Genomic DNA, 16,196 nt, shown 5'->3' with positions numbered 1-16,196 from the left:
CCATGGGGCTCTGTGCTCAGCATGGAGTCTGCTTGAGACCCTCTCCCTCCTTTCCCCCCTCTGCCCCAACACCCTTGCATGCATGCATGTGCTCTCTCTCTCTCTCTCTCAAATTAATAATAAAATCTTTTTTTAAAAAAAAGATAGTGTATATGTGTGTATAAACATAGAAAAGACACCTTTTTTTCCATCTCGCTTGATAAACTTAGCCTTTGTAAGGCAGATACCTTGTTCTGCTTGTACTTATTTCCCAAATCTTAAGCATACTGTATTTATAGGTGAAACAGATGGCATCAAAAGTCCATGTTTTAAGTATTATGCAAATAGGTTCACTGCTATCCAGCGATAAATATTACAAATTAAGATTAGCATATTCTTTAAGTCAAGTCAATTCAAGTTAGCTGTTTTGCATGGATATTATGAAGTATCTCTTCTTTATTTTTGCCAGTAATTCCTTCAGTTTCAGAGGGGGAAATGTCCTCATTTTAAAAGCTAAAATTGAATATAAGATTTTATAAATAATATACATCTGAAGCATCATATCACCCACCACAAACATGATCTAATGATATTTTATAATAAGTAGTAATATAATGATTTGATGAGAACTCTTAACAATACGTGCTAGGTTTTAAAGTATACTTTTGGATAAAATTAAAAACTTTGGTATAAAATATATGTATGCATCTATATTTACATATAAATAGTTTTCAGATTTATGTATGCTAATGCAGTAAAAACTTTTTTTTTTTGTAGAACTTCTTGGTATACATGAACAAGCATCTGTAGGATTCTTAACATTAATGGAAGCTTTAAGATACTGTAAGGTAAGTTGATTTTTACAATATTTTCAGTGCTTTTTATTCACATGTCCACTGTTACAGCCAGTATTTTCTCCTCTGACGACATTTAGCTTACTGTTACTATATAGTTTTCAGTTCCTGATCTCCTTTCCTAAACTGACAGGCATATTAAGTTAAGCTGGCTGATCATGCCAAGTTTTCTGTTTGTAAGGTTTGTCCTTTTTGAGGGTAGAAAGGAGAACCCTTAAAAAAACAATTTATAAAAATAGAGACACCTATTACCGAAAATAAATATATTTTTTGGTAAACCAAGGGAAAGGCTGTATTGTTTCTTCCTCATAACAGGTTGCTTCACTGAAACAACTGGCAATACTTATTAGGCAAAGGAAAAGAATTTGTTAGATGCCTAAGTTTTAACTTTTGTCTGTTCCATCTGAGAAATTATTTCACACTTAAACAAATTCCAATCATATCACAGCATTAAATTCTTTAACACATGGGCTAAGGTTAGGAACTGCCTTGAACCTCTCGTTTATTGATATTTCGTTGCTTTCCTGCATAATCTAAAATAACTATTGAATGTTCCAAATAGTTTTAAATGGTTAATAGTTCAAATCGTTAATGATTTGCACCTAATGAGATGTCCTAATTTTGAAGGAAGGAAGAAGTAGATCTAATTTTCTTTTCCATTTTAGACTAGTGAGTCCATAGCAGTAGTTCAATGATGATGATTTGGTAAAGTAACAGTGTCTTGCCCTCTTTCTTTCTTCCTTTCTTTTTTCTTTCTTTTAACTGGAAGTGTTCTTCTTTCATGACAGCACTTGGAAAGGAGTGATACGGGTATGACAATCAAAGAGGTTTCATCCTGCTCTTATCCATTAGTAGGGATCATAGTATTACACAGTAGTAATTCTTTTACAAGCTAAAGCTGTTCTGAAATAGCCTGGCAACCAGAGCATTAATCTGCATCCCGTTCTCCCAAGAAACCCACACATTCATAGATCCTAAAAGTGTATATGCGTACATGCACATACCTGTGCACGAATAAAAATGATAACTTCATAGAGGTGATGAATATGTGAGTTAACTTGATTTTGATGATTTTTTTCACAGTGTTTCCATACAAAAACATCAAGTCGCACACTTTTAATATATACAACGTTCATATATCAAAGATATTTTAATAAAGCTGTTCTTTTTAAAGCACATGTGTGTGTTTTGCAGGAGGATCGGGTATGGAGGTGATAAACTGTGAAATCTTCACCATGTGGCCTATAATGCCCTTATCTTGATCCTGTCTGGCCCTCTTCAGTTGCTTTGCTCTCTCTATTGCTGTGCTCTAGCCCTGCTGGTTTCCTGCCAGTTTCTCAAACACACCCAAGCCCTTTCCTGCCTAGTAAGACTTCATACTTGACGTCATTTCTGCCTGGGATACTCCAGCTTATAAATGGATAGGCTCCCTCTCCTCTTCAGGTCCTACTTAAAATGGTGCCTCAAAGATCTTTTCCTTGGCCATTCCTTCAGTGACTTTCTTTCACAATTTTGTAGGAATAGTCACTCTATAATGCTCTTTTCATTATTTTTTTAATCTTGAATGTGCTTTTTTATTGTCATCCCCAGTGGATTATAGACTCTAAAGCTAGTAACGGTGTCTTTCTGGGTACATATTTGGTGTTCAGTAAACATTTTTTAAATGAATGAATGGCCAATTTCACCAGAATTGTAAGCTTTTCTAAACCATGCTTTTGCTTTTCTTTAGCTGTTAGGTAGAACAGGGGAATGCCTTTTTTCCCCCCTAAGATCTTAGGGGGAAAACAGTAGTGGCTGTGTATTCTATTACATGTTGATCTAGAGTTGTAGCTGTAATTGGTATTTTATGAGATTTAAAGATTTTTCTAGTGGCAGGACACAATACAGTGATACTCATACAAAAGGCAGAACTCTCCATTATTTACACCTCCAAACAAGAGAGGGCTACCAGACAGGATCACAGGGGAATTATACCTGTGAACAGGGTGACAACAAGGTGTGACCATAGGGCCAGTATTGGGATGGAGTTAGCTAGGTTTCATGGGCTCCCAGTGGACTGGATAATTTCAGTGAGCTCTGAGGCTCAGGACTCTCTCTGCTTGTCTGACACCTGGCTCCAGGGTACTTAGGGCCATACATAGTGGCCAGGAGTATGGGAGACCTGGAAGGGAAGTGGTTGGGATGGTGTGATAAGCATTTTTGAAAAACTATGTCACGCTGTGGTGTTTGTACATAACTGTAGATGTTCCTCTGATAACCTGTATACATTTACTTTTCACTATACATTTAGAGAATAGCATTAAGGAAAATGTTGTGTTTGTATTTTATGAATCTGAGCATTTCCGTTTTTTAATATTGTAGCAAATTGCTCTTTACAAATTAACATTTTCATATCATTTTGACTATATGTGTTCATTAACACAAATGAAAGTCTTTATACACACACATACAATGAAAAAGGTGATTCTGAGTGCTTTCGACTGTGCCCTTTTTTTTTTAATAGATAAGCCACCTACTGTAAAACCCACCATTTTGAAGTCTGCAATTCAGTGTTTTTTTCACAAAGTTGTGCAACCATCACCACTTACCTAATTTCAAAATGTTTTTCTTAACTCTGACCCGATCCTCTAAACCCATAAGCAGTCACTTCCCTACTCCTTCCCAGCCTCTGGCAGCCTTCTTTCTCTGTGGTTTTGCCTATTCTGGACATTTCATCTAAATGGAATCATACAATGTGTAGCCTTTAGTGTCTGGCTTCTTTCACTTAGCATAATGTTTGCAGTGTTCATTCTTGTTTTAACATGTAATAGTACTTGGTTCCTTTTTATAGCCAACTCTTCTGTTGTATTATATATCAGTTTATCTTTTCATTGGCTGATGGACATTTGGGTTGTTTCTGCTTTTGTGCTACTACAAATAATACTGCTATGAACATCCATGTATATAAGTTTTTTGTGAATGTTTTCATTTCTCTTGGATGTATACCCAGGAGTGAAATTGCTTGTCATATACTAATTATATGCTTAACTTGTTGGGGAGCTGTCAGACTGTTTTTCCAAAGTGGCTACACTATTTATGCACTCTTATTTTTTATATTATTATAAGACACTTAATGAGTTTGTACCTTTTGATCCTACCATATATATAATCCTCATATTTTACTTCTACCTTAATTAAATACACACAAATGCACACTCATTTTCTAAAAGAGAAATTAAATAACATCTAAACTTTTCACCACAAGAAGCAGTTACCACATGAGGAGTGGTAGAAAACCTGATTTTTAATTCCAGCTCTCTACTAGTTACCTGTTTGAATTCATACAAGGCACCAATCCCATATACATCTCTGTTTCCTGATGTGAAATTGAAGGACTTGGGCTGAGTACCTCTAAAATCCCTTCTACTTTGAATCTGTGATCAGACCTTTTCCTTTGTCTTTGTCCTTTACTCTTACTCTCTTTTGTCCCCAAACCATCATCCTTCCTGCTCTCCTGGTTCACCACTGCCATCAGCATATCCAGCTCATCCTTCTCATCACAGGACAAAGAAACTGATGTTTCTGTGCATGGATACAAGAGAGTACCTATTTCCCACATGGCTAATGATAAGAAAAATTCCACAGGTCCATAGTGGTGGTTGAAAGCAGGGCATCCTATCAGGGCTTTGACTGATGAGGCAAGAATTACCCTGACTGCTGTTAAGTAGCCACTTGGAATTTCCCCGTTTCAGGGAGTCTGTGTGAGAAAAGAAAATACAGCAAATTTGATTGGTAAGGTTGTTTTTAAGTCGTATTCTATCCTCATAAGAGTATAGAATTGATTGATGGGAATATGATGGGATTTCCCAAGTCTATTTTTTACTTGTTGATTTTAAACTTTCTCAGTCACACACAAAACTGATACTCTCAAATTTTGGATACTGTAGCTTTTGAAGATTAAATCTATAACTTTGAGGCAGGCTATAATTATAACTTTTTGTACATTTTAAGGAGACTTTATATTGTAGAACTTTGAACTTCTCTCCAACCATGAAGAGTCAAGAGACAACATTCTTTTGTATTCTTAAATATTTTGGAGTATATATTTTGCTTTAGAGAGATGATTATATTGCCCTAGGTTCTTTGAAGACAGGATGTGCTTAAGGCTTTTTCCCTTTACTTATTCATAAATATATTCATTATTAATTTATAATTGTTTTCCTGATAAAGTAATTACCACTAAATTTATTGTTTCAGAGTTTGAGAACCATTCCATCTAGCAACTTCAGTAAAACCTAAGAATGATTCTTAGGGTTAAACTAAGTTTTTCCAGCTGTGTTAAATCTGTATTATTGATACTCTGATACCAAAGGTGTGATGTAAGCTTAGCCTTGACAGTCTTTATAACATTGATTTTTACATTCAGCATTTAACCTTATGGGTAAGGCATTCTGGCACAATATATATTCCATTTAAGTATGAATTGGACTTTTCAGTTATGCTTCAAATATTCATGGGCAAATATTCAGCAGGCAGTATAAAATTTTCATTTGTTTGTTTATTTTGCTACATTTGTTCTAGGTTGGTTCTTACTTGAAATCTCCAAAATTCCCTATTTGGATTGTTGGCAGTGAAACTCACCTCACCGTATTTTTTGCCAAGGTATGCTTATAGCAGGACTCTTTTTTTTTTTTTTTTTTTTTTTTTTTAAAGTATGACATCAGGCAACAAGTAATATAAGTCCATATTTAGTTTGGATCTTGTGCAAAATTCAGTATATTCCTACTAACAAGTGGATTGTTCCAAAATCTAAAAAAGTAATAGTAGAGAAAATATTGTTACACTGCTTTAGTTTTATAATTATTTCAGTAAATTCTGTCATTATTTTGTTAAAATTTCTTTATTTTTTGTGACTTTAGAGCTTTGGCTTTTGATATTTTTCAAAAATCAGTCTGTTAACTAAATTTAAAAGTTTTAGATTGCTCATTTCTAGAGAGGATAAGAATCTAATTTATATAATATAAAATAATTTGTTATGACATCTAGGAGAATATTTTTAAATCCATTAATAGTTCAGTGGTATAGAAGTGTTCTTTTAAAATGTTATATTTCCTGCAATTTCTATATGGTTATAATATTAACATAGATTAAATGCATTTGAATATGTTTATTTTAAATTCTTGAAACAAACCCCTTTTCTAAATTTCATACTTTAACTATAGTATTTCTCCACAATGCAGTAGTTACAAGCTTTGGAGTCAGACTTCATTTGAATCCAGCCTTCCTATTTAAGAATGTGGTCCAGCCTCTCTTCTCATGTTTTTAAAATGGGTTTCTGGTAATACCTAGCTTTTAAATTTGTAGTCCGATTTAAATATAAAATGTTCAGCAGTATTTAGTGCAAGTTATGTGCCTGGGAAATCTTGGCTGTTGCCGTCATCATCATCCTCACTGCCATTGCACATGGGGATGCCTAGATGGAGTTGCTGATATTGGAATAAAGGGAGAAAACATAGAATTATTAATTTTGAGGTTCCTTATGTCTATAGGACTTTCCTGATTACCCCATACACTTTTTTAGATTGTACTTGTTAGTGTTATTTTGTGTCTGAAAGAAGTACGAATTGTATAAATTGTACCAAAGACTAAACTGACAGCACAAAGTCGTGTGGATCTATTTACTCCCTTTTTATTGGATTCCTTTTAATGCACTGCCTAAATCTAGGTAGTAGATTTAGAGCAAGATACATACTTACCTTTTCTTCAAGAGAAAAAGCTATAAAATATAACTCAAAAAGTACAGACTTTGACAGAAATACAGTACTAGAAGTACTGATACGTTATATTTAGTCTGAAAGCTTGCTGTTTATTTCTCTCCTGAAGTAGAAAAGAAGTTAAACGCATAATGTAAAATATAGAAACTGAACAACTTTAATTCCAGAGGGAGGATATCATCATTTGACTGATTTTTGTGTCAAGTGTTCTAAATTTCCAGAAAAGAAAATCAGTTCCAATTTACATGCGAAAATGTAGTTTTAAGCTAATTTTTATTTTAATGCCTAGCTCCATTTTTCAGCACAGAAAAACTAATAAATTCTATGAAACAATATAAGTGTCAAATATAAAAGATAATGAGATAAAAATATTTTAAATCTTAAAATTTATGATTGATACTTAAGAAAAGATTTTGTCATTAAGTAGCAGAAGAGATTTTACAGAGGGTTAATAGAAGGAACAGTCAATTGAGCTATATAAATATGGAGACATTTTGTATTTTATTTTTTATTTTTTTTAGTTTTGACATTTTGTATTTTAGCATCTAAATGTTAGGTTTGTTGAAAGATACCTTCTTTTTCTGTGAAACATACACTTCCTACCCACCTGCCTGGTGTTCTTTGGTGTTCCCATAGCATCGATCCTAACAATCTGATCCATTGTTCAATTGCACTTATCACACTTCCCATACCTTTTTGTGTGGTATGGTCTGCAATGAGCCTTGTGTGGGACAGGGACTCTCTTATTCATTTTAATCATAGACCTCAACCACGTACAACAAAGTGTTGAATGAGAGGCATAAAGTGCATAGAAACAGAAACCCCTGCCATGCCAGTTGTCGGCCTGACAGAAGAGCTCTGTGTACGCCTTCTAAGTCAGACAGGGTTTTCAGCTCTCTATGTATTTGCCTCCCTGAAGCTACTGATAATCATAATAGGAAAATGTACACATGCAGAAAGTGATTAGAGAGAATTTTATTTTTTTAAAGATTTTATTATTTATTCATGAGAGACACACAAAGAGGCAGAACACAGGCAGAGGGAGAAACAGGCTCCCTATGGGGAATCCCAAGCGGGACTCGATCCCAGGACCTGAGCCAAAGGCAGACGCTCAACCACTGAGCCACCCAGACATCCCTAGTAAGAATTTTATAGTAAAATTTTAGGTTCCTCAACTAGTTCAAGTCCTAAAAATCACATATATCACCTTATTTCTCTTTTAGAACTCTTGAATTTTATACTAATTGTTATGTTTTGGTACTTACCTTGGTATCTCTGGATCTGGTACATAGTCTGGCACATAGTGTAGGGGGGGATTCATTAATTCAGTGAATAAAGCCTATGCATGAATTTTCCACACTTGGGCTCCAGTGATATTTATATCTTGTAAAAATATTTTTTCATGACTCATTCTGAAGCTTCTTAAAAGCATGGGTACTTCCTCTTCAGTGTGTTTTAAAACAACTGAATTTAGATTGTTTGAATATGGTTCTTTGAAAAGAGTTGCAAGTAAAGAATTTTTCCCTTTGTGATAAAAGCTGGAAGATCACATACGTAGTAAATGAGATCAGTAATGCTTGATGACATTTATTAGGTCCAGTTTAAATTTTTTTTTAATGAAGTAGTCTTCTTTAGTCTTCATCATGTAGACAATACTGTAAATTTTGCTGTTCTTTATATTACAAGACCTATTATTTGATCATTCTTGCTTTGATATTTTTGTATTTAAGAAAGTAATTTTGGCCTTGTTTTTGTTACTCAAAAAGTAATCTGGGGGTTTGTTTTTCTTCTTTATTTTTGAGTTTTCGCTTATTTATTTTGGGAGGGTTCGCTCATTTTGTGTTCCATGGCCTGAAACATAGAGCAGTTTAATGTAAATGCTGAGGTCTTTTTCTTTAAAACTGATAGGTTTGCATGGATATGTAGTTCATGTGCTGACCTCTTTGTGCTGATTATGATTAAGTAAAAAGCCTGTTTAAAGGTCACAATTTTCAAAGTAATTTGTAATTTAACATTTTAAACTGCTTTTGAATAGCAGTGTAATTCTTCATGTGACACATCCGGGGTGATAGTAGTTGCAGCTGTTATCATTCGTGTGTATATTCATTTGTCAAATATTTACTGGCACCTAGTATGTGCCTGGCATTTATGCCAGATACTGTGAAGACAGTGGTGAGCAAAAGAGATGGGCTCCTGTTCTTACGGAGGTATACCTTCTAATGGGAGAGGCAGTAATAAAAGAATCACTTATAAAACCATAAAATTGTAACTATGATGAGGGCTGACAAAGCACAGGTCTATAAAGCCCTAAGAATTTTTTTTAAATTTTTATTTATTTATGGTAGTCACACGCAGAGAGAGAGAGAGAGAGGCAGAGACACAGGCAGAGGGAGAAGCAGGCTCCATGCACCGGGAGCCCGACGTGGGATTTGATCCCGGGTCTCCAGGATCGCGCCCTGGGCCAAAGGCAGGCGCCAAACCGCTGCGCCACCCAGGGATCCCAAGCCCTAAGAATTTATCTTAGTTTTGGAAAATTATGAATGTTTCCTTGAAGAACTGCTGTCTACCCTGAGCATCGAGGTATTAGTAAGATGAAACTACAGGAAGAGAGAACAGAGCCTTCCTTAGATAGGTAGTAGTCAGAGCCAAAGACTGGTGGGAAAACACTAGAAGAGAAGGGTAGGAGTACTGAGGATTCAAGGGGAAAGGTATGAAATGAGGGTACAGAAGAAAAAGCAGGTCTTTGACAGACTGTTCAAAGAGTAATGATAGCAAAAATCAGTGGCAGGAATAGTTTTGGGGGAGATAGGAAAGAAACAGGACTAAATTTGCACTTTGCAAAGGACTATAGCTAATTGTGGAAAACAGACATGCTGACGGGTAACTTAGGGAGTGGGTATAGAAGACTTTTGTAGTATTTTGGGTAAGCAGAAGCTATAGGTTTGATCAGGGTAATGGCAGTAGATGTTGATGGAATATATAAATGTGAGAGATTTGTTCCTGAAGTAAGCTGACAAGAAGACCTTGTGACAGATTGGATTGGATAGACAGAGGTAGAGGAAGCCAGTGAGAGGGGGGTTGTTAAGGATTAGTCTTAGAGTCTCAGCTAGAGCTCAGCAGCTTTGCTCTTATTGAATGTAACCCACTCATCAACCCACTTTAATCAAGCAATTAACTTTTCATTGGGCCAGTTGACACAGTCAAGAGGAAGGACTGAATCACTGTAGTTCGAGGTGTCTCAACAAAATGACCCAGCCACATAACCCCACGATGCAGTTTACAAGTCCCACCCACATGGACAATGCTTGGAATGTTTACATGAAAAACAGAAATCAGAGCTGTAGGGGAGAAAGAACTCAATAAAATAAATTTATTTAAAAAAAAGGAAAGGAGATTGTGTAAGGCAGTATAGGGATCAAAAGAAAACTTTAAGAAACCAAAAACTGTAAGAGAAGTTACTATATCCATGAAACTCTGAAGGCTATGAGGAAAGAAATTTGACAAACAAGAAACTGAAAACTTACTGAAAGAATTGAAAGACAAATTGGAGAAATCTCTCCCCTTGATCATTGGCAGTAGCTTCCTGACTGAAGACTATGCTGTTACCTTTAGAGGAGCTGTAGTATTTTCTTAATTCAGTAACTAAAATGACCCTGTGAAAATTTAAGTCACTTCCCGTTACTCTTCTGTTCAAAACCCTACAGTGGTTCCCCTTCATTAAGCATAAAAGCCAAAGTTCCTTAGAATAACTTGATAGGCCCTACCTCACCTCATCTGATTGACTCCAGTTGCCTTTTTAATCACATTTCCTACTACTCCCCCTTCCAGTCTTGCTTGGCCACACTGATCTTTCCTCTACCTCAGGAACGAGGCAGGCCCTTGCACTTGCTATTCCCCTTGCTTAAAATGATCCTGCCTCACTTGTCCGTATAAAGGATTCTTTTCTAACGTCAGCTTGGTATTCAAACATCATCTCCTTAGTAAGGCATTCCCTGGCGTCTCTTCTAAAATGCCAACCACTTCCTCTCTCTCCCTTTTCATTAACATTCTCACAGATATAGGTATATTTTAATTGAGGAGAAATTCACCTAACAAAATTAGCCATTTTCAAGTGAACAATTTAGTGGTATTCAGTACATTCAGAATATTGTACAATCACCACCTGTTAGTTCCCAAACTTCCCCGTCACTCCATTATGAGACCCTGTGTCCATAAGCATGTACTCCCCATTTCTCTCCAGAGCCCTGCTTTCAGACTATCAATTTACCTATCCTGGATATTTCGTATAAATGGAATCCTACAACATGTGACCCTTTGTTGGGGATTCTTCCACTGAGTGTAATGTTTTTGAGGTTCTTCCTTTGGCACGTTATCATCACTACTCAGTCCTTCATAGGGCTGAAAGATGCTGTGTTGTATGCATAGAACACAATTCAGTTATCTGCTTGGTGGGCATTTGGTCTGTTGCCACCCTCGGCTAGTGTGAATAACGCAGCTGTGAATGTTTTTTTACAAGCACTTGTTTGAGTCCCTGTTTTCAATTCTTTTTGGTAAATACCTAGTACTGGAATTGCTGGTTCAGGTGACAATTGTCTGTGCAACTTTCTGGGGAAACTGCCTAGCTGTTTCCACAGCAGCTACACTGTTCTACGTTCCCAGCAGTAGTATACAAGGGTTCAAAGTTTTTCCACATCTTTGCCATCACTGGTTATTTTCCTCTTTTCTTTTTATTGTTATTATAACTGTTCTAGTGAGTGCTAAGTGGTCTTTGTGATCTTGATTTGCATTTCCCTTATTAGTGATGAAGGGTGTTGATCTTTGATTTTATATACTTTTTGGCCATATGTATATGTTCTTTGGAGAAATGTTTATTCAAGTCCTTTGCCTATTTTTGAGTTGAGTTGTTATTATTTTTTTGTTATTGAATTGTAAGTGTTTTTAATATGTTCTGGTTTTAGGTACATACTGTATACTTGTTTTATAGATCTGTCTTTCTCATGAGTAAGCTCTCTGAAGGCAGGATTTTTGTCTGTTTTGTCTGTTGCTGTTTTCCACTGCCTGTAACAGTACCAGACACAGTAGACACAGTGTTGGTGCTCAGTAAATTTTTGTTGAACAGATGAATTGCAGAAAACACTGAAGATTTGTCTCACCAAAAACTGTGATATAACCATGGCTGGTATTTGAATAAGTGGGGAGATGGGGACTTAGGAATGCTAAGTTGTCTTTGATCATAAGAATATCAAATATTCTTCAAGAATAGTAGATCTTGAAGCTTATAAATCATGAAATAACAGTTAATTTATGCAGTATCTGTATGGAGACTAGAGCAGAAGAACTCGCTTTTGCTCTTCTGTTTGATCAACTTAAATACACATACAGATTTTCTCCGAATTAGTGAATAAAAACAACTTTGATGAGAATTTGTAAATAAGCATTGTTACATACATATATACTCTATCATACTTAAAATCTATGCGCATAGTTTGAGGATGGGTAAGAAAATTGTTCCTATTCAGTGAAATAACTTTTAGGACTGTAAGTAATTAACTATAGTTTATTTTAAAAGAGGTCTAAAGTTAGTGATTCTAAATTTCAGTGCCATACTGTGTACTTAATAGTTATCCCTTGATATTTGAGATGTCCAGTAGTCAACTTCATTTTATTGGAACCTTCTTCCTGACCCATGGAGACTCAACACATTTTGTAGTATTGGAAGAGATTTTTCACAATTCAATTTTACCTGAAAATCAATGATAAAAGTCAATTTAAAAATTGACTTTTATGAGCAAGTAGAACCTCAGATTGATTATAACCATATTTTTTATCTTAAGTTTTTAAATTTAACTCTCCGCTACCTTTTATAAGTCCTCTTAGTCTTCCATCTGGCATAAACAAAGTGATCTTTCTTACTAAACCTCTGTGTCTAGGAAATAGCAAAAATGACATTGGACTCTTGATTTATCTAGAGAATATGGTTGCAAAACATACATAGAAGCCATCCTGTGTAAGTGGCTGTTTTATACTTAATATCAAGGGGGAATGGCACATAACCTAACTGCAGGGATCGGGATCCCTGGGTGGCGCAGCGGTTTGGCGCCTGCCTTTGGCCCAGGGCGTGATCCTGGAGACCCAGGATCAAATCCCACGTCGGGCTCCCGGTGCATGGAGCCTGCTTCTCCCTCTGCCTGTGTCTCTGCGTGTCTCTCTTTCTCTCTCTCTCTCTCTCTCTCTCTGTGACTATCATAAATAAATAAATAAAAAATAAAAAAAAAAAGATTCTTAAAAAAAAAAAATAACTGCAGGGATCGTATAGGAACTCAGTCATCAAGCACCAGGGGTCCCAACAATACTGCAATAATGAGGATATGGGTGAGATAAAATGCAGTATGTAAATGGACTGACTTCTTCAAAGAAGGAAACTTAATTTCCATTAAGGAGGGTGGAGAATTCTCCAACTCATTTAAGCCATGACAGAATAAAATTTTCGTATCTGTACCTTGTGAGAAAGCATGCTTTGTAGGTAGGGTAGTAATGTTAAGTCATCCTACTAAACGTCATCATACCACGGTGCTTTTTTTTTTTTTTTAATTCAAGTACCATGGTACTTTTGATAAACTGAAAACTTACTTGAGTAGTAGATGCTTGAATATAGAACCTATATTTTTAAACTTATCTTTCTTGAATTCTTTCCCTTAATTTAAAAAAATAGCTCTTATGGTTAAAACAAGTCTATATAACATATGTAACATTTCAAAGCATCTCTTAAAAGTCAGGTCTTTTCATACTGAAACATATATTTTAAATGCCCAAATTTCATCTGACAGAATGTTTGGGCAGTTGTCCACTTACCTTTTTCTTCTCCTCTAACCATCATTTTTCTCTCTCTTTTTTTTTTTTTTTTTTTTTTTTGGTCTTCCTTTTTTATATTTTGGTTTTAAGATTAAATTATTTGGGTCATTTTGATAATTTTCTTTTGAATTGGAACTAATTATGAAATGTTTCAAGCAAATTCAAGATGAGAGCTTTACATTTGAAATTATACATACATATGATTAGAATTCTCATCTACATTTTATAGTCTGGGACCAGTGAAAAATAATCTCTCCAAAGTTGTACGCTAGTGAGTGCCAAAGCCAGGATTCAAACTCCACAATCTTGTGACTCTAGTTTTTCACTACTTGTGTCCCATAGGATAACAAAAAGACAATTAGAATCGTATGTATAAAGTAGTAGACTTTTTTGGTCTTGTTTTTATTGTGCATTTCAGTCTCTGTATGGGATAATAGCTTGCTGGTTCAATATAAAAATAGCTGGAACCCACCTATGTACATCTAGTTTCATCTTTGGAAGATCAGTGACTAATTTCCCTGGTAATCCATTTCATACTTTCTTTTGAAGTTGGAGGGATGAGTTTTACATCCCTTTTTGTTCTCTTTTATGGTTATAAAAAGGACTCTGTGAGTGTAGAGTATCACCGTTGACCTTTCCTGTGATAAAGCAGTTTTCCTTTTAGGTAAGAACACATGAAAACACATGACTGTTGAAACTAAGAATATATAAAGAAACTGAATGTAATGCAAAACATGTAGCTGTTCCTGCATGAGCTGACTGCTTTTACTGTAGTGTCTGTTACTGAGAGTCTGCTGAGAATTCTTTATCCAGAGCAAGCTCTTTCGTGTGTTAATCCTTAAGTGTAACATTAGGAAGACCACTGCAATTAAGTGTTAGGTTTCTTTTTTTTAGGTGTTTAAACCTGGATAGCTCTACTTGACTGTTAATAGATTTCTCTACGTTGTCATAAACACAATTTTAAGAAGTAAAACAATGCTTTATAGACTTTATTTGTTAAAAAGAAAATTCGCCTCTGTGTATCTTACATTTTTGGGTAGAAATCGTGGACCTTGGGATGCAGGTAAATTCAAAGTCTGGCATTCTGCAACTCGTAGACAGTGTTGCAGTTTGGGTTTGCTGTATTAATGCAGTTTTCATCCCATCCATTTATCTTAAGTAAATTTGTGAGTTTATGCTTATGTTTCAGAATGTCATGCCTTCTCTGTTACAGAAAGGAAATGGATTTGAAACCTAAAGTATTTTTATACTTAAAGTCATAACTTGTCATGTGTGCTTTTAACAAACCTATCCTCAAACATAAGAATAGCATCTGGTATTTGAACGACTTGGAAAATTTGGGTAGAAGTCTACATAAATTAACAATTTTCAGTTATAAAAATTAGTGAAAAAAACTGTGAATTTTTAACCACAAACTTTCCTAACTGCTTCACACACGTTGGAGGTACCCCTCATCAGCTATCTGTAGGGTTATGCCATGGATTTGTACCCTCATAATAAAGCTTTGATTTTTTAACTATTTTATTCAGAGACCTTTCAAAATGTATTATAAATATTCTTGCCTCTTTAAACAAAGTAACAATTAAATTGCTTTTATGTTCTAATGCCTACTTCTTTGAATGCCCTTAGGCAGCCATTTCTGTGTCTGGTTTTTATAATTTTTAGGAATTTAATTTTTCTCTTCTTTAATCATGTCAGCCTGCTGACTAAAGGAAGTCCTTCTTTCCCTTTCAATTTGTTTCTAATAATTTTTTGTTACAGTAGAACCCAAATAATTGTCCAAACAAGGTAAAATATTGTTGTTAGAAAGGCCTATGGTTTTTTGTCATGAGTAAAGTCTGTGAGTTTTAATTGGAATCAGCACCGGTGGGTCGACACCTCTAGGTGTCTGTCATAATTGATGAAAATAATTGCAGTAAATACACTGGGTAGCAGAATAGAGCATAAGGTCTTACATCATGTATGTAATGTATAATAGAGTTAACAAATTTGTGATTTTATTTATCTATGCTTTTATGTTACCCTCTGCCCAGAATGTAATCAAAATCCTGCTCATTATTCATTTCCCAGCCTTGACATCTTTTGTGTTTTGACTCCTGCTTCTTACTCCCTTGTTGCTCCTAAAATTTCTTCCCTCTTTCTACCTTCTTGTGATTGCTGATATGAACTGCAATTTACCTGTTTTCCCACAGGACCTAGTGTCGCTAACATTAGGCATTGTACTAAGTACTATTGAAATGCAAAGATGAATGATACATTGTAATAGTGTTCTATTTCCATTTACTCAGTGCTGCCTGTGTGAGGCATTAATAGTAACCATCTTGCATGCATTCCTCATTTAACCCTCAGGGCACCCCTGCTAGGTAAGTGCCCTTCCTCATCTACATTTAATAGTCTGGGACCAGTGAAAAATAATCTCCCCACAGTTATAAACTAGTGAGTGCCAAAGCCAGGATTCAAACTCCAATCTTCTGACTCCGTAGTCTTTTACTGTCCCATAGGATAACAAAACAAAACAAATAATTACACAAGGGTGGAATAGAGACTGGAAGAGAGAAGAAGTGGGTGCAGAGGATCAGATACTTGAATTAAAGAACATAAGTTTTGACTTAATACGAAATGAGGGCTATATTCTAGGATTGGAGAAAAGATTAGGCAAAAAGACAAGAGATGTGAGATGTGATCGTCCATGCTGTATTTGGGGAGTAGTAATTGGAGAGGCTGAACCATATTGGTTGTGTTAGAAGATTAAGGAGGT

At 35.4% G+C, this 16,196-nt stretch overlaps 1 protein-coding gene across 2 annotated transcripts in view; it reads left to right on the top strand.

The window, feature by feature from the left end:
- Positions 1–16,196, top strand: part of MINDY3 (MINDY lysine 48 deubiquitinase 3) — an 83,501-nt gene that overhangs the window by 36,890 nt on the left and 30,415 nt on the right. For both annotated transcript variants that reach the window (XM_055332187.1, XM_055332188.1), the window contains 2 exons: positions 757–827; positions 5,394–5,474. In XM_055332187.1, the coding sequence (XP_055188162.1) occupies positions 757–827; positions 5,394–5,474 (152 nt within the window). The remainder of the gene's footprint in view (positions 1–756; positions 828–5,393; positions 5,475–16,196) is intronic.

This window comes from Nyctereutes procyonoides, unplaced genomic scaffold (assembly GCF_905146905.1).
Source record: "Nyctereutes procyonoides isolate TBG_1078 unplaced genomic scaffold, NYPRO_anot_genome, whole genome shotgun sequence".
Classification (NCBI taxonomy): Eukaryota; Metazoa; Chordata; class Mammalia; order Carnivora; family Canidae; genus Nyctereutes; species Nyctereutes procyonoides.
This window is presented reverse-complemented; position numbering and strand designations above follow the sequence as displayed.